This window comes from Ursus maritimus, unplaced genomic scaffold (assembly GCF_017311325.1).
Source record: "Ursus maritimus isolate PB19 unplaced genomic scaffold, ASM1731132v1 scaffold_28, whole genome shotgun sequence".
Classification (NCBI taxonomy): domain Eukaryota; kingdom Metazoa; phylum Chordata; class Mammalia; order Carnivora; family Ursidae; genus Ursus; species Ursus maritimus.
Window position 1 is genome coordinate 12,197,440 of NW_024425341.1, and position 24,323 is coordinate 12,221,762.

At 36.6% G+C, this 24,323-nt stretch overlaps 1 protein-coding gene across 1 annotated transcript in view; it reads left to right on the forward strand.

Moving 5' to 3' along the window:
- The window catches only part of WRN (WRN RecQ like helicase), a 129,401-nt gene that overhangs the window by 58,221 nt on the left and 46,857 nt on the right, over positions 1-24,323 (forward strand). The window contains exons 16-19 of the mRNA XM_040643285.1: positions 3,334-3,416; positions 7,023-7,129; positions 17,650-17,837; positions 21,942-22,116. Coding sequence (XP_040499219.1) covers positions 3,334-3,416; positions 7,023-7,129; positions 17,650-17,837; positions 21,942-22,116 — 553 coding nt within the window. The remainder of the gene's footprint in view (positions 1-3,333; positions 3,417-7,022; positions 7,130-17,649; positions 17,838-21,941; positions 22,117-24,323) is intronic.

Here is a 24,323-nt window from a genome sequence, read left to right on the forward strand (position 1 = left end):
GTTCATTCCTTTTTTATTGCTGAATAGATTACATCATGTGGAGATGTCACAATTTGTTTCATCTGTTCAGCTGTTGATAAGACATTTGCATCGTTCCCAGTTTGGGGCTGTTACAAATAAAGCTGCCCTGAACATTTGTATGCACATCTTTGTATGGACATATGTTTTCATTTCATTGGTATAAACCAAGGAGTGGGATAACTGGATCATGTGGTGAATATATATTTAACTTTTTTTTCTGATTGAGATAAATTTATGTAGTAGTCATGATTTTAACCATTTTAATTGTGTACAGTTCAGTGGCTTTTATTACATTCATAATGTTGTGCAATCAGTATCTAATTTCAGAACATTTTCTTCACCGTCCAAAAACCTCAGTATCCAGTAAGCAGTCACTCCCCAGTGTCCGTCCCCCCACATCCCTTCAAACCACTGATCTATTTTTTGTCTCTATGATTTGCCTATTCTACATATTTCATATAGATGGGCTTATATAGTATATGGCCTTTTGTGTCTGGCATCTTTCACTTAGCATAATGTTGTCAGTACTTGATTTCTTTTTATGGATGAAACAGACGTACCGTATTTTGTTTATCCATTCTTTAATGATGGACATCTAGGTTGTTTCCGCTTCTGGGCTGTTAGAATAATTGTACTGTGAATGTTTATGTGTAAGTTTTTATATAGAGATATGTTTTCATGCTTTGTGTATATGCCAATGAGTGGAATTGCTGGGTCATAGGTTATTCTGTGTTGACTTTTTAAGGAACTGCCAGACTTTCTGAGAGTGATTGTACCATTTTACATTCCCACTCTCAGGGTCTGAGAGTTCCAATGCCTCCTCCTCTCTGCCATTACTTGGTGTGGCCAGTCTTAATTTTAGCCATTCTAATAGGATCTCAGTGTGCTTTTAATTTGCATGTCCTTCCTGGCTAGTGAGGTCGAGCATCTTTTCATATACTTATTGACCATCTTTGAGGCTTCTTCTTTGAGGAAGTGTCTATTCATATCTGTTGCCCGTTCTTTATTGTTGTTTTTCCCTTATTGAGTTTTGATAGTCATTTATATATTCTGAATACGAATTCTTTATTTGGTATATGCTTTGCAAACGTTTTCTTCTAGTTTGTGACTTCTCTTTTCATTCTCTGAACAGTTCTTTTGAAGAGCAGCAGTTGTTTATTTTGAAGTCCAATCTGTCAATTTGTTCTTTTATGGATTTTGCTGTTGGTGTGGAATCTAAGAAACCTTTGCCTAACTCAGGGTCACAAAGACTTTCTTTTATATTTCCTCCTAAAACTGTTACAATTTTAAGGTTTACATTTAGGCCTACAACCCATTTAATGTAAATTTTGTGTATTATACTTGTTATTGATTACAATTTATTTTTCTCATAAGGATATCCCATTGTTCCTGCTCCATTTGTTGAAGATACTATTCTTTCTCCACTGAATTGCCTTTGTACTTTTGTCGAAAAGAAAATGACTGCATATCTATGGGCCTATTGCTCCACTCTTTCTTCTCTGTTCTATCAATGTGTTTGCCCATCTGGTTTGGTGTGTTGATTACTGTAGCTTTATAATAAACCTTGAAATCAGGTAGTGCAAGTCTTCCAATTTTGTTCTTTTTTTTTCAAAGTGTTTTGTCTATTCTAGGTCCTTTGTATTTCCAAACGTATATCAAAATTACCCTTTCTACTCCAGTGCCAGCTGGAATTTGATTGGATTTATCTTCAATTTAGATTATCTGTTGTATTAGCTGTCCTTATAATTCTTTTTTTTTTTTAAAGATTTTATTTATTTATTTGACAGAGATAGAGACAGCCAGTGAGAGAGGGAACACAAGCAGGGGGAGTGGGAGAGGAAGAAGCAGGCTCATAGCGGAGGAGCCTGATGTGGGGCTCTATCCCATAACGCCGGGATCATGCCCTGAGCCGAAGGCAGATGCCTAACCGCTGTGCCACCCAGGCACCCCTGTCCTTATAATTCTTATAACCAAATTACACTGAAGAAACTGAGGCACACTAAACTTAAGTATTCGGCTAAGATCACTTAGCTTGTAAGAAGTAGAATTGAGACTCAAAACTTGGGCAGTCTGACATCAGAGCCTGTTATTTATACTGTTTTCCTATGTGAATTAGAATATTGGATTAATGTCATGAGATTAAAAGCGTATCTATTTTGTTCCTAATTCCTAATGAAAGCACCATGCCTAGCGTACAGCAGATGAAATATTTTAAAGTCTTTTTATAAGGGAAATTCATTATCATTCTATTTAACTTTATCTATGTCTTCACTTGGTAGAATGAAAAGGAGACAGCAGATGAAATATTTTAAAATATTTTAAAGTCTTTTTATAAGGGAAATTCATTATCATTCTATTTAACTTTATGTCTTCACTTGGTAGAATGAAAAGGAGACAATATGTATTTTAAATGCCCTAGACCTAACCTTTATTACAAACATTATCTTAGTTAGGATTCTATCTGCCCAGAATAGAAAAAAGTCAAGCTAGCTTAAGCAAATACTGAATTTTATATTAAGGATATAGGAATGTCTCGTGGATCACACCAAACACAAGTTAGCCACCCCTTAGGAAGAGACTTGAAATTGGGTATCAAGAATACAATAAGGCTTTCTTTTATTTATAGGCTCTATGTGTCTTTCTCATTTTTCTGAGGAGATGAGCATTTTCTGCTTTTCCAGTCACAAGATAGAGAAGACTGCTCTGCAGCTCCTTTTTTCACGTATTACAGATCTTGCCGTTGGCAGAGACTGATTGGTTGTTTCTTGGTCAGATCCCCCAAATTCTAGGACAGAGACTAATTGATTTGACATTGATACAGTGGCTAACCCTGGCCCAAGAAGATACATTTAGGCAAGAGAGCAAAATACATAGGAGAAACATGGGCACTGTGGGCTTAATCATGGGGAGGGAGTCGGTGGTAGGGTGGTGGGTTGTAGTTCTCCAAGAAGGAGGGTAGTATGTGGGTGGATTGCTGGCACATAAAAAAAGGCTTACCATAGACTTGATCGTTTAACGCAAACACTAGTTTTGGGGCTAGACTGTTGGAAATCAGAACCTGGCTTCTAATGTCACCTTAATGCTGAGTACTCCCTGAGTACTCTTTGCCACTTTTTATTTTGCTGTGTTGAAGTGGAATCATGTATGCGGATATACATACATATAACATTTGTTTAGTTTTAAGTGGTATAAAGTATTATTTAAAAATTTGTCAGGTGATATGGTTTTGAGTTGTAGTTCACTGGATGATTGTTTTCTTTAGTGTAGCATATTTCCTTTCCTATTTCTTTTTTTGTTTGTTTATTTTTACAGAGGCAAATATCGGATTGTATACATGACTCCAGAGTTCTGTTCAGGTAACTTGAGCCTACTCCAGCAACTTCAGGCTAATATTGGTAAGTGGTATGATAGGATCTTTTTATAAGTACTTATTTAATTGAGGTATCTATTTTAAAGTTAAATATATGGATGGATATTGGATGTCACTTCTGCTAAAGTTGATTTCAAACAGTATTTCCTCCAGGAAGTCTCTGACTTTCTAACTTGGTGTCTTTCCAGTCTTATCCCCTAGTACCTATAATTCCTTCTGCCATAGAAATTAGGCTCCTGTATTATAATTGCCTGTTTATGTATCTCTTTTCTTCTGCTAGACTATGAACTTTTTTTGGAAAGAAAAATGCCCTAGTGCAGTACCTGGCACATCGTAGGGATTTAAATGTATTATTGAACAAATGTTGAATCTTAGATTCTATGAAATGATAGTTTCCTTTTTTTTATATTCTGAATCTTAATTAAATCACAACAGTGGTTCTCCACCCTTGTTCGTGAGAATCACTTTTCCAACTTTAGAAAAATGTAGTATCCTCCAAACTTGAAAATTCTGGTTCAACATGCCCAGGGTGGGTCCCTGGCACCTGTAGGTTCATGAGTGATTCTGATATGTAGTTAGGGTTGGAAACCATAGTACCTTTGATTATTTGCCACCAGTGAGTATGATTTTAAAAAGTTAGATAGTAAGTTAGAGCTTATTTCCTAGAAAATGTAAATACAGAATTAGAAGCTGGTGCCCTTTTTTTCTGTACTTCAAAAATTTTTGTCTTTATTTTTTCCTTCTTGACAGCTGGAATAAGCTGCCCAAGAGTTGCAGTTGTAGCTGCTGCTTTTTGAAACATTCAGTTGAACCAACCAGTTTTAGTTTCCTAATATTATATGATCTCACTATATAATTATGTGTTAAAATAATTCTGGATAGGTAAATTTTCAACATGGCAACATCTCATTTGATGGTTGGTTAGTAGCATGTAACTCTAGGAATGCATTTAATAATTTTTGTAACAGTCTATTGAAAACAAACTTGTTTCTTTTTGGTATGTATTAAATATGAACAAAAGTATGAGGGCAGAGGTTAACATTTGTTTAAATACATTATCAGTGATGTATTATCAGTTTCTTATCCCTTCTTGGCATATTATAGTTTTGTCTTTAATGGAAGACACATTTGGTGTGTCTCCTATTACATTGTATGGAATTCTTTTTTTTTTTTTTTTTTTTAATTTTTTTTTTTTTTTTTTTTTTAAAGATTTTATTTATTTATTTGACAGAGATAGAGACAGCCAGCGAGAGAGGGAACACAAGCAGGGGGAGTGGGAGAGGAAGAAGCAGGCTCATAGCGGAGGAGCCTGATGCGGGGCTCGATCCCAGAATGCCGGGATCACGCCCTGAGCCGAAGGCAGACGCTTAACTGCTGTGCCACCCAGGCGCCCCCATTGTATGGAATTCTTAAGGCTATTTCACTTTAGATTAGGCCTAAATACCCTAAATACATGAATTTTATGGTTTTATAGCAAAAGCTAGGATTTGTGTCCATGGCGAGCTGGATATGTTTTGTTCCATTTTAATATTTGCTTTGTTTCTGGGGTGGAGTTAATTAATTATTAACTTAAGTATTTTCTTAGATCCTTTGACAGCTAGTTCTAATTCTCTATTTTTATTTTTTGTAATGGATTAAATTATGAACACTGCAATCATTAGAGCAGAATACTCTGCAGAACATGGGTGAACGTGTTCTCTTTGGTTGACTCAGTGTTGAACAAAAAGGGATAAATTCTTCCTGAAATATTTTTCTTTGGCTTTTGTTTGTAGGAAATTATAAAATGCTTGCAAAAATGAATCTACTCAGAATTCTGTTTGTACGGTAGTCTGACATTTAGCTAATCAGATTGATGCTTTTTGTGTTACATTATTTAAGTAGTATGAGTGTATAACAGAAGCAGCAAACATAATTTTATATGGAGACTCCTTAAAACCAAACACACTTATAATTGTCTTTTGACTTTAGAAATAAGACTTGAGTGGCAGATATGCCAAAATGAAATATGTATAGGACTTGGGCAGGCACTTGGACTTGCAAATTTAAAGTGAAAGTTAGCAAAAGCTTGGTAAACTGATGGTAAGGGACAAAGTTCAGCTCCATTAGGAGGTAGGTAGTTAAACCAGTAATTTTAAGGAAGGTTGTAAAATAAAGAAGGAGCCATCATGTTTGTTTTAACCTATTTAATTTAAAATCTGGGTCATTTAGTTTCAAAAGCCAAAATTGGTGGTAACATTGAATCAGCAGCCAGAGAATTTGGATGCTGATCAACCTGTATTCATATTTAGTAGGTTTATTTTTTTGCTTTCTCTTTCATCTCTATTGTATTTGGTAATTCATTGAATTGTAATTGTTTTATTTGCTTGTCTGTCTCCTCTTTTAGAATTGTGAGCTTCTCATCTTATTAATCTTTTCCTAGAAAAGTATTTGGATCATAGTGGGCATTTAATAACCGTAATAGTAATAGTTTGGCGTTTTGTTTTGTTTTTAATTGAGCTATCTTTTATGCTAGGTCCTCCTAGCTTAGTATTTTATGATCTAACTTAATCTTTAGAGTGACTAAAAAATGTTAGGTACTACTATATCTACCTTCTCTTTGTGGGAAACTGACACTTGGAAGCTTAAGTAACTTGCTTAAGGTAATACAGCTGTTAGTGGTGGAGCCAGGTTCTGCATTCAGGTAGTCTGACTCTAGTTCAGATATTTGTAGTCACCCCCCTAATGGCAGAAAATCATTAATACTCAAATAAGTATCAAGTGATGATCATCTCCATGATGGAAAAAATTATTTTTGTCTTAAGTATGAATTTGATAATGGAGGGCAAAAGCACTGCTATCTTTACTTTGAAATGTCTGAAAACATTTCAATGGTTAATGGTTATACAAAAAAGCCCTTTTCTGAAATGCATTACTACACAGTATTGATTCTGTTTTGGTGTGGGTGTGTGGTGTGGGGACAGAGTAGAGGGGTTGCTAGGGGAAGAAAGAACGAATTATATTCCTTCTTACCTACCTTGTACATACCGAGATTTAGTTCTTACCATTTACATTAGAAAATGTGGGTATCATCCTGTCTTCCAATATTGACATCCCGGAGGAACTCTCTGCTGTCTGATATGTGATCCGTCATGGACAATGATGGTGCACCTTGTCTCAGCAGGAATGTGCTCTTTAATCTCTTTTGGTAGCTAATCCATGAGATAAAATTGAAAGTATTACCAAAGAGGAAAAAAGCCCCAGCTCTTCTTTTTTAAGGCATTATCATTGCAAATGGTTCATGAGTGATGGTTTTGAGGGCACAGTAATAGTAAGTAATTCATTTCTTTGAGGAGTAATGATGAAAGCTGAAATCTAATAAATAATGTTGTTTGAATAATATATAAATGTTTCCTTCTTTTATCCATATGCCTTGACCCATATATCTCCCATCCTCTATTCTCCTAATGAGGTTTAGTTACCTGATGTCATTTATGTTTATATTTTTATATAAACCAAATATTTTGATTTGAATTATTTTTTCTCCTTTCTGTAATATTTATGTATTCTAAGTGAAGGTGATATTGACTTAGATGAATTCATGACTTCTTTTTGAACTTTATTTCCCCCGTTTTTATATTTTTCACTTTTGTAGGTATCACACTTATTGCTGTGGATGAGGCTCACTGTATTTCTGAATGGGGACATGATTTTAGAAGTTCCTTCCGGAGTTTGGGCTCCCTAAAGGCAATACTCCCATCGGTAAGCTTGCCCAGTGCAAACATCTTGAAGTGACATTCTTATCAAAGGAGAGTCCAGGATCAGGGAATTGCCAGAAGGCTGAAGGCTTCTCTATGGAAGGGCAAATGTTTAGTGAAAGCAAGGGAAAGGTTTAAAAAAAAATTCTAACTTGGGCTTTCTTCTAAGGTTAGCATGTAATTTATTGTGGAATACTATACAATAGGGGTTGGCAAACTTTTTCTGAAAGAACGAGATAATAAATGTTTTAGGCTTTATGGGCCACATGCGGTCTCTGTCACGTTTTTCTTTGTTTCTTTTTTACAACCCTTTAAAAATGTAAAAAGTGTTTGCTTGTGAGCCATAACAAAACAGGCTATGGGCCGGATTTGACCTGTAGAGCACAGACACGACTTTAGAACCATGATTAGATGCCATGCCTTCTCAATGAGCTCTTATGCATGTGTCCTTTTACTCTAGGATGCTGTGAAAGCATGGTTACTTCTTCTTGCATCATATTGAAAACCCGAAAAATGAACTATTCCAGTGAGGTTTTAGTAAAGTTTTTAGAACTAGAATTCTACTTTCTTCCCTAGTTATAAAGAATAGCAGATTTCTACATGAGTATTCTACATGAATGGCATGTTTTATATGGACATCTTAAAAATTTACAATAATGGCAACCATCTTATTTTTTTTTTTTTAAAACTGTGGAGTCACAGGCAGTTATTTAAAAAAAAATGTACAGAGCGATTCTATGTACCTTTCAGTTTCCCCGATGGTAATACCATGTATACCTGTAGTGCAATATCAAAACTAGGAATATGACATTGGTACGGTCTTTACAGTTCTTTTTTTTTTTTTTTAAAGATTTTATTTATTTATTTGACAGAGAGAGAGACAGCCAGCGAGAGAGGGAACACAAGCAGGGGGAGTGGGAGAGGAAGAAGTACGCTCCCAGCAGAGGAGCCTGATGTGGGGCTCGATCCCAGGACTCTGGGGTCACGCCCTGAGCCAAAGGCAGACGCTTAATGACTGAGCTACCCAGGCACCCCTACAATTCTTTTTTTCTTAATTAAAGATTTATTTATTCATTTGAGAGAGAAAGAGAGCATGAGTGGTAGGAGGGGGCAAAGGGAAAGAATCCTAAGCAGACTCCCCACTGAGTGCAGAGCCCTACACAGGGCTTGATCCCACAACCCTGAGATCATGACCTGCGCCGAAATCGAGAGCTGGATGCTTAATTGACTGGGCTATCCAGGCACCTCTTCACAGTTTATCCTTATTTCACTGGTTTTATAAGTACATGTGTGTGTATTGTTCTCTACATTTCTATCCCATATGTAGATTTGTAAAAGTACCACTGAAGTTAAGTTACAGAACTGCTCCATTAGCACAAGGCTCCTGGGGCTGTCCTTTTGCAGCCACACCCACCATTCCCCCCACCCCTCACCCTAACTTCTGGTGACCACCAGTCTGGTCTCCATCTTTATAATTTTATTTTGAGAATATTGTATAAATGGAATCATACAGTTTGTCACCTTTTGGAATTGGCGCTTTTTCACTCAGCATAATTCCCTTGTGATCCATTCAAGTTGGTGTGTAAATCAAAAGTTTGTTGCTTTGTATTGCTGCATAGTAGTCTGTTATAGCAGTTTGTTTAACCATTTACCTGTTGGAGAACTTTTGTGTTGTTTCCACTTTGGGGCTATTGTGAACAGTGCTGCTATGATATTTGTGTACAACCCGAAGGTCCTTCAGTTGCTAAGTAAACAAACTGTGACCATAAGTTTTAATTTCTCTGGAGTAGATGCCCAGGATTACAATTGCTGGTGCTATAGTAAGTGCAGGTTTAGTCTTTAAGGAACTGCCAAATTATTTGCCAGAGTGGCTGTACCATTTTACATTCCTGCCAGCAGTGTCTGAATGACTCCATTTCTCTTCATCCTTGCCTGCATTTGGTGTTTTCAGTATTCTTTATGTTAGCCATTTTGATTAAGTGTGCAGTGTTATTCTGTTGTGTTTTTTTAAAAGATTTTATTTATTTATTAGAGAGAGAGAGAGAGAGCGTGAGCAAGGGGAAGAGCAGAGGGGGAGGGGGAAGGAATCCCAAGTAGACTCTGCTGAGTGAGGAGCCCGACACTTTAGCGGAAACCAAGAATTGGACGCTCCACCGACAGAGCCACCCGAGTGCCCCTATCCTGTTGTTTTTAATTTTCATTTCTCTAATGGCTAATGATGACATCTTTTCATGTACAAATTGCCTCTTTTGTGAAATGCCTGATCTCATTGGAACTTTCTTTTAACTGTTTAAAGTGTTTTTTTTTTTTTTTAAGATTTTATTTATTCAACAGAGATAGAGACAGCCAGCGAGAGAGGGAACACAAGCAGGGGGAGTGGGAGAGGAAGAAGCAGGCTCATAGCAGAGGAGCCTGATGTGGGGCTCGATCCCATAACGCCGAGATCACGCCCTGAGCCAAAGGCAGACGCTTAACTGCTGTGCCACCCAGGTGCCCCTAAAGTGTTTTATTCTAAATATGAATCCTTGGTCAGATATGTGGTTTATAAATATTTTCTTTCAGTTTATAGCTGCCTTTTCATTGTCTTCCCAGTGTCTTTCATATAGCAAACATTTTTAATTTTGATGAAGTCCAGTTTATCAGTTTTTTCTCTTGTGCTCTTCACCTAATCCTAGATCCTGAAGATTTCCTCTTATGATTTTTCCCTAAAATTTTAATAGTATTATGTTTTACATTTAAGTCCATGATTCATTTTGAATTAAGTTTTGTGTAAGGTGTGAGGGTTAGATTGAGGTTCTTTTTTTTTTTTTTTTTTGCCTGTAAATGTCCAGTTGCTCCAAGCCATTTGTTGAAAAGGCTGTCCCCCTTCTGTTGAATTGCTTTTGACACTCTGTTAAAAATCATTTGGGTATATTTGGGTGAATCTGTTTCTGGGTTCTCTAGTCTACTGTATTAATTTTGAATGAATAAACAAGGTTGATTTATATTTATGTTTTCCTGGTAGTAGTGAAGCTATCATGTCCTCTGAGCCCAAGATTTAATAGTTTACAAGTAAACTCTTAAGAAAAAGCATTAGAGATTGTTATTCTTTTGGTAAATTGTCTAGTTCATGTCCATTGCATATTAATTATGCTTATACGTAGCAAAATTGAGAGGTTCTTTCTGTTAGCTCTTCTCAGAAAGATTTGGTTATTGCAGACATTAAAATAAAGTAAAACAAACCAACAAAAAAAGACCCTTGAATGTACTAATTAGCAAGTATATACTGAAAGAATCAAACTAGACTGAATTGAACGCCACCTATGGGACTGGCCCTGGGTTAATGCTTTCATCTTGGTTAAGCCTCCCAACAAGCCAGCAAGACTAATATCTCTGTTACTTTTTGAGACAGTTCTTCACTAGGCTAGCACATTCTCTTGGTTTCCTTCCTTCCTTCCTTCCTTCCTTCCTTCCTTCCTTCCTTCCTTCCTTCCTCTTCATTCTGAGATTCCTCTGCTTGTTTCATCTCATCTCCTGCACTTTCCACATTGGCATGCCTGAAACCTTAGTCTTTGGACCTATTCTCTTTCCTATATGCACTTAAGCCCCTGGTCATTTCATCTAACATACGGTTTGAATACCATCTATATGTTGACAGCTCCCAAATTTATATACCCACCCTCCATTAATACCAGCAATGTGTGAGTGATCCAATTTCTCTGCCTCCTTGCTAGCATTTGGTATTATCACTATTTTTTATTTTAACCATTTTATAGAATACACACACACATACACGTTTATTTAAATGTAACTACCTCTTTTTTTTTTTTTTTTAAAGATTTTATTTATTTATGTGACAGAGAGAGAGCCAGCGAGAGAGGGAACACAAGCAGGGGGAGTGGGAGAGGAAGAAGCAGGCTCCTAGCAGAGGAGCCCGATGTGGGACTCGATCCCGGTACGCCGGGATCACGCCCTGAGCCGAAGGCAGACGCTTTAACGACTGCGCCACCCAGGCGCCCCTAAATGTAACTACCTCTTAACCATCTTTTCTACTGAGATGCCTAATAGGCATCTCAAACTTAACCTATCCTTCTGGCTCACTTTCTGATTTTCTCTCCATCCCAGACCTGCTCTTCCCTCAGCTTCCCCCATGTCATTTGATAGCAGCTCATCCTTCTGGTGCTTAGGCCAAAATAGTTCAACTCTTCACTTTTTCTCACGCTCCACCCCACCCCACATTTAAACAATGAGGAAATCTCATGAGGTCTTCAGAATATATACTGAATCTAATAATTTCTCTCTCTCGATCCCTGTCACTGCCCTGGTATAAGCCACCAATGCCCTTGCTGGTGCGTTATTGAAGCAGCCTCCTCGTTGGTTCTTGCTGTTGTCACTCTTTNNNNCCTTCAGTCTATTTCAGTACAGCACCTAGAGTGATCCTTTTAGAATAATAAGTCAGATAGGTCATGTCTTCTGCTGAAAATCCTCTAGCAGCAGACCATTTCACTCTAAAGAACGACAAAAGTCACGACAAATGTGTTATGTGATCTGGTCTTCCATTTTGTCTTTGACTCCATTCTCTACTACTTGTCTCCTCATTCACTCTTCTCCTTGATACTCTTCAGACACTGAGCATGCTCTTACAATAGGGCTTTGTTGCCACTCTTCCCTCTCTCTGAATACTTATTTTTATTTTTTAAAAATACTTTATTTGTCAGAGAGCGCACAAGCAGGGGGAGCATTAGGCAGAGGGAGGAGCAGACTCCCCGCTGAGCAGGGAGCCCGATGTGGGACTGGATCCCAGGACCCTGGGAGCATGACCTGGGCCGAAGGCAGACGCTTAACCAACTGAGCCACCCAGGCATCTTGAATAGTTATTTTTAAAAAAGATTGATTGATTGATTGATTTATTAGAGAGAGAGAACGTTCCTGTGTGCAGGTCGGGGGGAGGGCAGATGGAGAAAATCTTCAAGCAGACTCCCTGCTGAGTGTGGAGCCTGATGACATGGGGCTTAATCTCAGGACCCACATGACCTGAGGTGAATCCAAGAGTTGGAGGCTTAACCAACTGAGCCACCCAGGTGCGCCTTCCTGAATACTTTTCACATGGGGTGATCCCTTACTTCTCTCAAGTCTTTGCTGAAATATTCCTTTTTCATTTAGGCCTCTTGGGCCACCATATTAAAAATTTGAAATTAATTTCCCCCTCCAACATTCAACATTCCTCATATTCCTTTGCTGTTTTTTTTTTTTTTTTTTAAGATTTTATTTATTTATTCGACAGAGATAGAGACAGCCAGCGAGAGAGGGAACACAAGCAAGGGGAGTGGGAGAGGGAGAAGCAGCTCCCAGCAGAGGAGCCTGATGTGGGGCTCGATCCCAGAACGCCGGGATCACGCCCTGAGCCGAAGGCAGACGCCCAACCACTGTGCCACCCAGGCTCCCCTCCTTTGCTGTTTTTTAATAGCACTCAATTCCAATGAGAAAGTGGAGAATCAGAGACGTCACTTTCCCATGCAGGGAGTGGTAGAGTTGGGCCGTAGCTTCACAGTGGGACACCATGCTGATTTCTCAAGCAAGTGATGTGAAAGAAGTATAAAACATCATTTCTGCCCTGAAGTAGCTCATGGTGCAGTAAAGAAATTTAGATCCATACCTATAAAAGTAGAAGCAATAGTACCAAACAGTAAATGGTGTGTGGAACAGTACAAATAATAAAAAAAGGTTAACAGTGTTAATAGTACAGTTAATAGAGCAACAAGATATTTGTACGGTGAAAGTCAGGAGGCTCAGTGTGCCTCGAGGACTGTTTTCCATTAATTTAGTATGGATTTAAAGTAAGCTTTTGGAAAATAGGAAGATTGCTTTCTGTAATCCTTTCTGAGGCCTTTGATTCTAAAAGGATTGTTAGAGGAGCTTTAAATATTTTATGCAGCTCTTAAACACTTTTCAGTGGTGAATTAAATCTTTTATTATGCCTGGCTGTGGACTCTATTGGATCATTTTCATTTCTTGCAATGACTCAGTATAGCACAGGGTGTTTGTCAAGCAATGGCTGAGAAAACCTTTTCCCCCTAGTGTTTTCATGAATCCTGTTGATTAGCTAAGTGGTGAGAAATGCCACCTGGTGGTTGTAGGACTCTCATTTTCCTCACTGTTCTCCGTGCTTTTCTCCTCTTTCCAGTTGCAATCACGCTGGGACAACTGTTGCAGCTTCACACCATATGATTTCAATACATTTAAAAATAGCAAAGAAATCACTAAACCACTTGGCATAAAGATTCCCATTTGGAGAGAATCAGACAAAGTGAGTCTCAGAAAGAGCAGCTAGGCAGAAAGCTCAATATAGTCTTAAAATTCTGTAAAATTCAAATAAAAGGTACTGTGATATCCATGAGACATATCGATTCTTTCCATTCCTCCCTCCCTCGCCCTTTCCCAAAGATAGCATATATAGACGCTGCTTGAATAATGTGAACAATAACTGCTTGAAATGAGTGAACAAATGAATGAAGCATGATATTATGCAGTACAAAGTTAGAATTAGCAACATGACCCAAATTTAGAAGCAGATGGAACAGTTACAATTCTCTCAATGTGTAGGTGCTGCACCTTTCCTAAATTTATAATCACGAGGTTAATTTATAGTTTTTGCTTGTTTTAACAAAACTTGGTACTTATTTCCAAAGAAACCAAGTTTTCCAACTTAAAGTGTAAGAGTTTCATGAATTAAGAACTTGATGTAACAAGGTGACACTATAGTTTATTGTCCAAATCAGTTTGCTTTTGAACATTAGAGATTGCGAGCTATCAGTATTTATGCCGCGATTGACAGCATAAGCTGGGAGTGTCCCTGGAAACCAGGATGTGTGATCTCCTTTCTCATAAACAGCCTCTATGTTATGTCCAGGCTTCGCTCTGGTTTATAAGTTTTAAACGTCATAAGGCACCACAAACTTCTGAAAGATTCTGTTCATTTCTGAAGTGAAAATAAATAACCATTGTTCCTTTAAGTTTAATAAATGCATTTACTTTATTCTGTTTTCTAGTTGTGGAAGCAGCATTCTTAACTGTGACCTTCTAGAATGTTGGAGGCGAAAGATCGCATTTATGTTGAGTTTTCATCATTTGCAGGTCACTGGCAAAGGGACTTTCTAGTAGTAAGGTGGGAATTTTTTTAAGTTAGAAGAGAGTCTAACATCGTGTAGCCCTCTACATCTCATATTTTAGTAGGAAAAAAAAAAAAAAAAAGCCGAGGCCAGGAGAAACCCTTGCCGAAGTCAGTGGTAAATCTGGGAGTCGTGCCCATGGCTCTGGAATTATTATAATATTTTTTTAAAGATTTTATTTATTTATTTGACAGAGAGCACAAGCAGGGGAAGCAGCAGACAGAGGGAGAAGCAGGCTCCCCACTGAGCAAGGAGCCCAATGTGGGGCTCAATCCCAGGACCCTGAGATCATGACCTGAGTCGAAGGCAGACACTTAATTGACTGAGCCACCTAGGCGCCCCTATGGCTCTGAAATTCTTGTATAGAATTCTTTTCAGTTGTTGTAATAACATCAGTAATAGTTGAAACTTTTTTTGTTTAAAGATTTTATTTACTTGAGAGAGAGAGTGCACGAGCGGGGAGGGGTAGAGGGAAAGGGAGAAAGAATCTGAAGTAGATTCCACCCTGAGCACAGAGCCAGGTGGGGGGGCTCCATCTCACAACACTGAGATCATGACCGGAGCCAAAACCAAGAGTCCCACACTGAACTGACTGAGCCGCCCATGTGCCCGAATAGTTGTAACTTTTGAGTGCTTACTTTGTACCATGCAGCATGTTCAGCACATTACATGGTCTGTCGTCATTTGGTCTTCACAATGACTTTATGAGATTGCTGTTATTGTTGTCACTTTATAGATGAGGAAACCAAAGTTTAGAGAGTCAAATAACCAGCTCAAAATCTCACACCTAGTTAGCAACAGAGGCAGGACTTGAACTCAGGTGTCTGACTTTAAGCCAGTTATTTTTCACTACCATGCTGCTATTTTGCCTGATTTTTTTTATTAGTTTCTTCAAGGGGCGTCCTGTTTCATGCTTATTTTATTTTCATAAATGCATTGCTCATCCGCTCATACACTATACTGCTTAGAAAAACAAACCAAACCCTCCTACTCTTTGTGTCCTGAAAACTTCGGTCTTTCTGTGCATATGCAGTTAAACAACAAAGATATTATTAGTGCATTTTTAGATTGAGCAAAGCACTTAAAATGATGAAAATGCTTTGTTGTTGTGAGGGTGAGAATGTGCATGTCCTAAAAGTTTCTAATGCTTAAACTTTCTGTGTGTGTATGTATGTATATATATATGTGTGTGTGTGTGCAGGTGTGTGTGTATGCTTGTATATATATACATGCATACACACGAGCACACACACACACACATATATATGTATAAGCTTGTTTAGAGAAACTAACTTCTCTATAAATTGGCTTACTTATCTATAAGTTGTTAAGTAGGCACTCTCTAAATTCAGATTGTAAGCCAGAAATCAATGAAGTTAATTTGGGAGTTTCATTTTTAAATAATGAAATTAAAAATGTTTAAATAAATTTAATTAAAATATTTAAATAATATTTAATAATTTAAGTAATTTCAAAGAATTTAAGGATAGAGAATGCAACAATGCCAATTACCTGGTCACATTGGTTCTGATACCTTTTTATTCCATTTAAAAAAGACTACTTCAAACTTAACTTTTTCACATGAGTTTTGAGATAATTTTTAATTCAGTAAAGCTATATTGATTATAAAAGTAGTTTATAGTGTTAGTAAATTGCATCTTGTTTTTCAAATTCTTTAATTGCTTTTTTTGCAATTGCACCTAAATTTTCACTTACATTGAAGATAATTGCTTAAACTGATTTGTGAGGTGGGTGCAGGGTACCTGAAGAGCTATCTTATGAGGATATCATTTACTTTATTTGTAATAGACCACAAAAAGCATTTTGAGAAAGTTGTATTCTTGGATATAGAACAGCTAATGATTTAGGAACATCTTGAAGACTTGGTCCCTTTTTTCTGAATATAAAATAATAGCATAATTGATTATAACTCCCTGTGATAATAGGAACAAAAATAATGAATCGAATTTCACGGGAGATATGTCATTATCCTAGTTTAGAATTTCTGAAAGATTACATATTCATGTCCTAGTAACTGCTGTGTCTCCTGTTTTGGCTGCTACTCCAGTTAAGAAGTCTTTGCTAGACTGAAAGTAGAATGTGACTTGGTTGCTCAAGGAATCAATTAATAATGGATGTTTTGTGTTATGCATTCTTCCTAATATATAGTATGCCATGATTAACTTAGTAAATTGGAGAGAGGTTATCCAGGTCATTAAGAGCTTTGCTTCCAGATCTGAGTAGCCATAAACCAGTATCTTTAACATAGAATACAAAAAAAAAAAAAAAAAAAAGACTTGCTGCTTTGTATTGTTAGATTTTTTTCAGTGAATGAAAGTGTTTATAATTTGTGAATTATAGATTAATAAAAAATAAGGCATAACATATCCCTCATATCAGCACTATTATAAATGTTATAAAATAAATGTTAAATATATGTTACATGTTAAAAATAAAAAATAGTAAGTGGAGAGTTAGATAGTGAATAAGTAGGTAGATTGTATTTAGAGATCTTATGGATTTAGGGGCACCTGGGTGGCTCAGTCGGTTAAGCATCTGCCTTTGGCTCAGGTCATAATTCCAGGGTTCTGGGATCGAGCCCCACATTGGGCTCCCTGCAGGGAGCCTGCCTCTCCCTCTGTCTGCTGCTCCCCTGCTTGTGCTCTCCCTCTCTGTCAGATAAATAAATAAAATCTTTTAAAAAAAATCTTATGGATTTAGTGTTTTATTTAAACTCTTTCTGATTTTTAAAAAGTAAATGTATTCCGGGGTGCTTGGGTGGCTCAGTCAGTTAAGCATGTGACTCTTGATTTTGGCTCAGGTCGTGATCTTAGGGTCATGAGATTGAGCCCTGCCTTGGATCTGCACTGGGCGAGGAGGCTTCTTGAGGTTCTCCCTCCCTCTCCCTACCCCCGCTGGCATGTTCACTCTTTCTCTTTCTCTTTATTTTTATTTTTATTTTTTTAAAGATATTTTATTTATTTATTCGACAGAGAGAGACAGCCAGTGAGAGAGGGAACACAGGCAGGGGGAGTGGGAGAGGAAGAAGCAGGCTCATAGCGGAAGAGCGTGATGTGGGGCTCGATCCCGGAACGCCGGGATCACGCCCTGAGCCGAAGGCAGACGCTTAACCGCTGTGCCACCCAGGCGCCCCTTTCTCTTTCTCTTTAAAAAAAAAAAAAAAAAAAAAAAGTATTCCAAAGGCTGAGAAACAGGTAAGTAGGAAGTTTTCTTCTTTGAAAAAGTAATTTTAAAGTTGCATTTTTAACACTGTTCCTCTTGTAATTGTCATCCAGTCTGTTTGTAAGAAGGCAATAGAAATGTTGGGAATTAGTGCGCGCTCTCCTTTTTTGAAAATCAGTTTCATTTCATTCAGGTTCCAGTTGTTGCACTCACTGCTACTGCAAGTTCTTCAATCCGGGAAGACATTGTACGCAGCTTAAAACTGAAGAATCCTCAGATTACCTGTACTAGTTTTGATCGACCAAACTTATATTTAGAAGTTGGGCGAAAAACAGGAAACATCCATCAGGATCTTGTCCAATTTCTTGTCCAAAAGACAAGGTAAGGATGTCATGGTTGATAAATTTTGGTTAACTGTTTCCTTCTTTTTAAAAAACTTGTTTTATTTATTTGTTTACTTTTTACTTACTATTTCTTTCTAATGCGTATATAACATATTTCACATTCTACTTAGCTTTGGTTAAAGTCAAGTGTAATGTCATATAATCAAGACAGCGACTGAGAAAATTGCTTAATTCTGAAGGCAGAAACTAGTTCTGGTATTTTTTGTACTTCATATCATTATTACTTGAACAGGACATACACTTTTTTTTTTTTTTTTTAAAGTTAGCTTTACGCCCAACGTGGGGCTTGAACTCACAATCCTGAGATCAAGAGTCGTGTGCTTTACCTACTGAGCCAGCCAGGCACCCCTACACTTTTAGTAATTGACAAATAAACAACAGAAAAAACTGAGTCTTTTATCTGAATTCTCTTTAGTTCACTAATTATATGACTAATTGAGTGTTAGGGAATTTTAGAAGTCATTTTAATAATAAACATTTTTGAGCCCTTGTTATGTGCCAAGGACTATCCTCGGTGCTTTATATAAGTGATCTAGTAATTCTTATAACTGCTCAGTAAGCTACATATTATTTTCATTTTACTGAAAAAGAAGCTCTCACTAGTACTTTTACCTGTTTCTTTTGTTTGGAGGCATGTTATATGTATGCTAAGAAGCTTTCCTTTGCCTCATTTCCCTGATCTGTCTCCTTGGTGAGAAACTTATAACTGTCATGTTATGAAATGTGTTTTTAAGTCAGAATACATGAAAATAATGTTTGACCTACCAGCACAAACACAAAACAAGTCTAGGCAAATAGAGTTTAAATAACATCAATAGTATTTTACTGAAGGACTCTTGGGGTCCTTTAGGATGAATTTAAATGTCGGATTTGCTATTGGCGTGATCGTACTATATCCAGATCAAAAAAAGAAAGGAATGCGGGTGCCTGGCTGACTCAGACGGTAGAGCATGTGACTCTTGATCTTGGGATTGTGAGTTTGAGCCCCTCATTGGGTGTAGAGATTACTTAAAAACAAAATCTTAAAAAACAAAACAAAACAAGAAAGTAATGGATATATTGAGTATTCGTGCTGCTCTGGTGATCTCTCCGAAGTGAGTACTCGTTGTACTTCACTTCCCTTGTGTTCTAGAAGGAAAACATTCTCTTGAAGAAGGCTGTTTATTCTATACTCGAGTCTTTTAACAGTGACATCGTTATGTACTCTCCTAATCTTTGATCCTTTTCTGTCCATATCATTTTTAGTCTCTGTAGCCTTCCCCTAATAACCTTCTCCTTTTTGAAACTTTACCTTTGTGTGTGTGTGTGTGTGTGTGTGTGAGAGACATTGTGACATTTTATCTTTCTGACTATATTGTCCTTTTATGCTATCTTTTGTGAGTGTTTTCTTCTCACCGTCTTTTGTGTTAATTCTACTAGTGGAGGTCTCTTAGCCTAGACTATTATCATCTCCCTTAACAGACTGCTCTCTTCCTCAGTGCTCCTCCTTGCAATCGAGACACAATTTTCAGATTCATCATCCGAAAGCACATCCCTGAGTCTTGGAATTCCTCTCTGGTGCCTCCCTCTTTCCTGTGGACTAACAGCCAGACTCCTTAGCCTAACATCCAAGACCATCCAAGATTTTTATATTTAAGTGACAATGGTTTTTCTGAGAGCAAAGCAACAAAGATTTTGCACCCATTTTCAATCCTCCAGGAGTTATGGTAGCAGCCAGCCACTCTGAGTCAGAATGCTTCCTGTAGATCTCAGGCAAATAGAAATTTTCCTCTTAATGAGCAATAATTAGATGGAGGGTAATTAAGACTTCAGAGTCTTGCCTTTTATTTCTATTTCTTCCCTTTATTTAATTCTGCCATTTTTTTCCTATTCATTGAGCTAACATGTTTGTTAAATTCTGACCTTATTTGTTTTCTATATTCATGATACGTTGAAATTGAATAGACAAGCCTCTATCACCCATCTAATTTAGTGGTTAGATGAAGATAGATTTCTTTCCCTTCAGGAAATTGTTGTGAGGAAATAACAAGGTTTAGTAAACCACTTGGCGAAGTAATGAATCATTTTGTAATAGAGATTTTTAGTCCTTTGATTTTTCTGCTAAGTTTAAATGTTTGTGTATTTTCTACATTTTTTAAATGTAAAAATTGATACGCAGTCTTAGTATCAATTTGAACACTACAGATGCATGTCAGTTGAAGAGTACTTAGATCTTTGGTTCTGGTCCTCATTTATCACTGTTGATGTTTTGCATTGAGCTTTATAGCCTTCATTTCTCTAACTGTACCGTGCAGATACACACTTCTAGTTTTTGTTGTTAACTTTATACAGAAGTAGTTACAGAGTATATCCATATTTTAGGCAATATTTTCCTTTGATTTAAAGTATCTTTGCTAAGATATATGTTAAAATCTCTGATTATTATAGATAGACCTATAATCTCCCTTTAGTTTTGTCGATTTTTGTTTCATGCATATTAAAGCTCTGTTAATTGATACATACACGTTTAGGATTTTTGTAGCTTCAATAAATTGAAACTTTTATCATTATTAAGAAAAAGCATTTTTGCTATCTTCCTGCATAATGTGATTTTTTAAAGTTAGGGCCCTTAATATGTAGAATATTACAATATTCACATTTTGGTGAACAAATTTTTCTTCTTTGAGAAATGTTTTAAAAATGATGATGGTTTTGTGAGGGGTACCTGAGTCGCTCAGTTGGTTTAAGCTCCGACTCTTGGTTTTCGCACCAGTCATGACCTCATGGGTTGTAGGTTCCAGCCCCCTGTCAGCCTCCAGGCTCAGCAGGGAGTCTGCTTGAGATTCTCTCGCTCTGCCCCTACTCTCACTCGTGCTCTCTCTCTTTTTCTCTCTCTCTCAAATAAATAAATCTTTAAAAAATTAAATGATAGTTTTGCGTATTAAAGATACTTTGTATTTTTTCTCACTTCTTTACCTGCCGGGACGTTTTGTTATAGAAGCCCATTTGGTCACTATAAAAAAATTGCTTTGATTGGATTATTCAGTAAAATTTGTGAAGTCAAATAACTGCCTATTTTTTCCCCTCTATTTAAGCTTTCAATGACTTTTGCCATAGTCCTTCTTAAAGGTTTTAGATACAATAATTTTTTATTGTTTGCTTAGTATTTTGCAGTATGAATGTACATAATGATGAACATTTATTTTTCACTATTATAGTTCTTTTGTTAATATTTGTGTATATGTCTTTTGGCAGATGTGAAAGTATATTTGTAAAATAAATTCCTAAAGTTGAAATTGTATCAGAATATATATGCATTAAAAAATAACGTTTTTCCGAAATCTAAAATAATAAATTTTTTAATATTGCTTAAGTCAGCATAAATGTATTTATGTAAATGAATATATTGAGGAATTAAATAAATGTACTATGGAAACCATCCTTTGCATTTTTAATAAATAAGCACTGGTTTTTAAAACAGACTTTCAAACAGATGTTTTCTATAATAGTCTCAAGATTACTAGTAAGTACTTCTTTGAACTCTAAAAATGATCTTTAATATTACAAAAAGTTACTGCTTTTTTAGTAAACATACATAGAAACTCAATTTCTTGATCATGAGAAAGAATAAGACTATTCTCCTATGTAAATATTCACTTATCTTTCTAATGTAGATGAAGACAATTCTTCATCTAGTGCTTTGCATTTCTAAAAGTGTGGAAATTGCATTTCCAGTAGCTTGTTAAGTTTTTATCAAGGCTTTTGCTTAAATAAATAAACTTGTCTCTGGTTTTAACTTTAATTTGAACAAAAGATGCGTCCAAAGTGTTTGGGATTTAATGTAATTTATTTCCACATTTCACTTTCCACATTTTTATGTAGGTAAATATATTGTTTTCTATATGCTTTCTTTTTTTAATGTTTTACTAAAAGGAAAATTAACTAGAAATTTAAAAATTAAATTAAAATTAAATTATAATTTTAAAAAGAAAGGGGAAATTAAATAAGATAAAACTCAAACTGGTTTTGAAAACTCAAACTGAAGCCTATATATTTATATATTTGTTCTTCTGTTCTTTTGTTTTTGTTTGTTTGTTTTTAGTTCCACCTGGGAATTTGAAGGTCCAACTATCATCTATTGTCCTTCCAGGAAAATGACAGAACAAGTTACAGCTGAACTTCAGAAACTGAAGTTAGCCTGTGGAACATACCATGCAGGCTTGGGTGTTAAATCAAGGAGAGAAGTTCATCATAGTTTCATGAGAGATGAAATTCAGGTGTGAAGACCCATCATTGTTACTGTTTCCCCATGGAAACAGATACTTCTCTAATATTTATTTGCCATATCTTTATCGACTACTTTGTGTTGAGTATAAAGAAGTTTCTCCAATAAAAGGGAATTAATGTATAATATGGATGACAGATACACGAACAAGCTATTGCAGATGAGTATAAATAGCAGACTGCACATAGTGCTTAGGTACATAGAGGAAGGAACAGTAGCTGTTAAGATGGGTTCTGTTATGGTAATTGTCCTTCCAGGAAGAAGCAATTTGAGTGTAGAGTCTGAACAAGTAAGTGGAAGTTTGTCAAGTATGTGAGGCCAGTAGGTGATGAGGGAAAAGGGATTGGTTATGGAATTCAAGGAGAAGGGACTAGCATGTGCAAAGACACTGTGGTATGAGACTGCACACTGGGTTCAGGAAATTGGGAATAGTTTGGAATGGTTGGAGAGGAAGGGAGTGTGGAGTAGATTTGGTACAAAGTATGGGTGAAAAGGCAGTCAGGAATTGTTAGAGACTCACAAGAAAAACGTTGAGTGGGTTGGTTGGTCAGGTTATAGAGGAGGGCCTTAAAACTTACAAAGAGGCAGGCTGGGATTGATGCGATGTACCTGTAGTTTTTCTAGACTACTTTATCCTTAGAATTTTTTATTTAAATTTTCATTTAATTTTTTAATTCATTTTGATCTAATAGGTAAAACAAATCAAAGTAGAATAATTCTTGTTGAAGATGACATGTGGGAGAAAGAGATCCAAGAGCCTTCCCTTCTCCGAAGACAGTCCCTGGGGGTGTCCTGTAATCCTCAGAGCTCTGCAGAATAGTGTTTAAAAACCATCATGACAGACTACTCTTTTTTTTTGAGCAGGATCCTAGTATTATAGAAACATTAGATTAGTAGCCCTAAGCAGGATTGATTTGAAGAAGAAAGACTGAAGAAAGAAAGGGTATCAAATGAAGTCACTGTGAAGTGCTCTAGCTGAGATTCCTGTTGGGATTGGAATCATGTTAATAATTCTAATCTGAAGTGATTGGAATCCTAGTTTAGTGGGCGTCATGCAGAATATTTAGGAAGACTTAAATTCAAGCCACGTTGGAAGGTTTAAATCAACAGCTTCACGCTGTCAACATCCTATCTAAAGTCTGTTACTGTAAGCCTATGGACTAGCCCTCCTCTCAAGTTAAGAGATGAACTTAACTTCTGCTTTGCATTTTCCGCTCACTAGGTCTTCCATTTCCTTTCTGTCCAGCTCTGTAGTTGTTAACCACCCTCAAACCAACGTTGTTCAAACAACCTACCTCAAATATGGTTCATATGCACTGTCTATAAAGTTCACTATGCACTGTCATGCTGTAACACATACTTTCCTGAGAGCATCTATTCTTTTTCTCCCTCTTCTTTCCAAAGATAAGAACAGCTATCACAACGGCTTAGTTACCTAAATTCTTAAATGTTTATAGTTTTATTCTGTTATCTCAGGAGTTTGAAAATTATCAGATAAAATGTATTAGCTGTTGCTTACTGAATCTTAACAATTGATGTTTGAGCATTAATCAATGATTTCTTTCATCTTGATTTATTATTAATTACTCATTTAGGTAGAAACATCTACAGATAGGAAAGATTGCAAACTTTATCTGTTATGTTGTGATGGGTGACTTTGTTGGATGCATCTGGTTTTGCTACCCACATTCAGTGTCAGTGAAACATTAATGCTTTGAAATATGGCTTTAAAAACCTCACAGTGATCACGAATTATACCTAGTATCTAGGAAGGTATATGTATGTATGTGCCATTATATTTTCCCTTTCTGTGACAAGATGTCAAAAATTTTTGTCCATATTATGAAATTAATAAATTAATATTGATGCTGTCACCCTAGCGACATCAGGGATTCTGTTGTATCAAGAGTTTTTGCATTTGCATCAAGAGTTCTCAGACACCTTCTCAAGATGATGAAAATACATTTCCTTATCTATATAGAATAGTCTGGTGCTCTTGGAATTGATTACTTGCCATTGCATATTTATTGAGTGCCTACTGAATGCATACATGTACAGAATTCTAGATGTTCACTCTCCTGTCTTTCTGAAGTTGATATATACCTCTGTGTGGACCTAAAAGTAGAGCTCACCTCCCCAGCTCACCTCCCTAGCTCTTAAAGTCTTAAATTGACTAATGCTTAGAGTCTTAGTATTTTC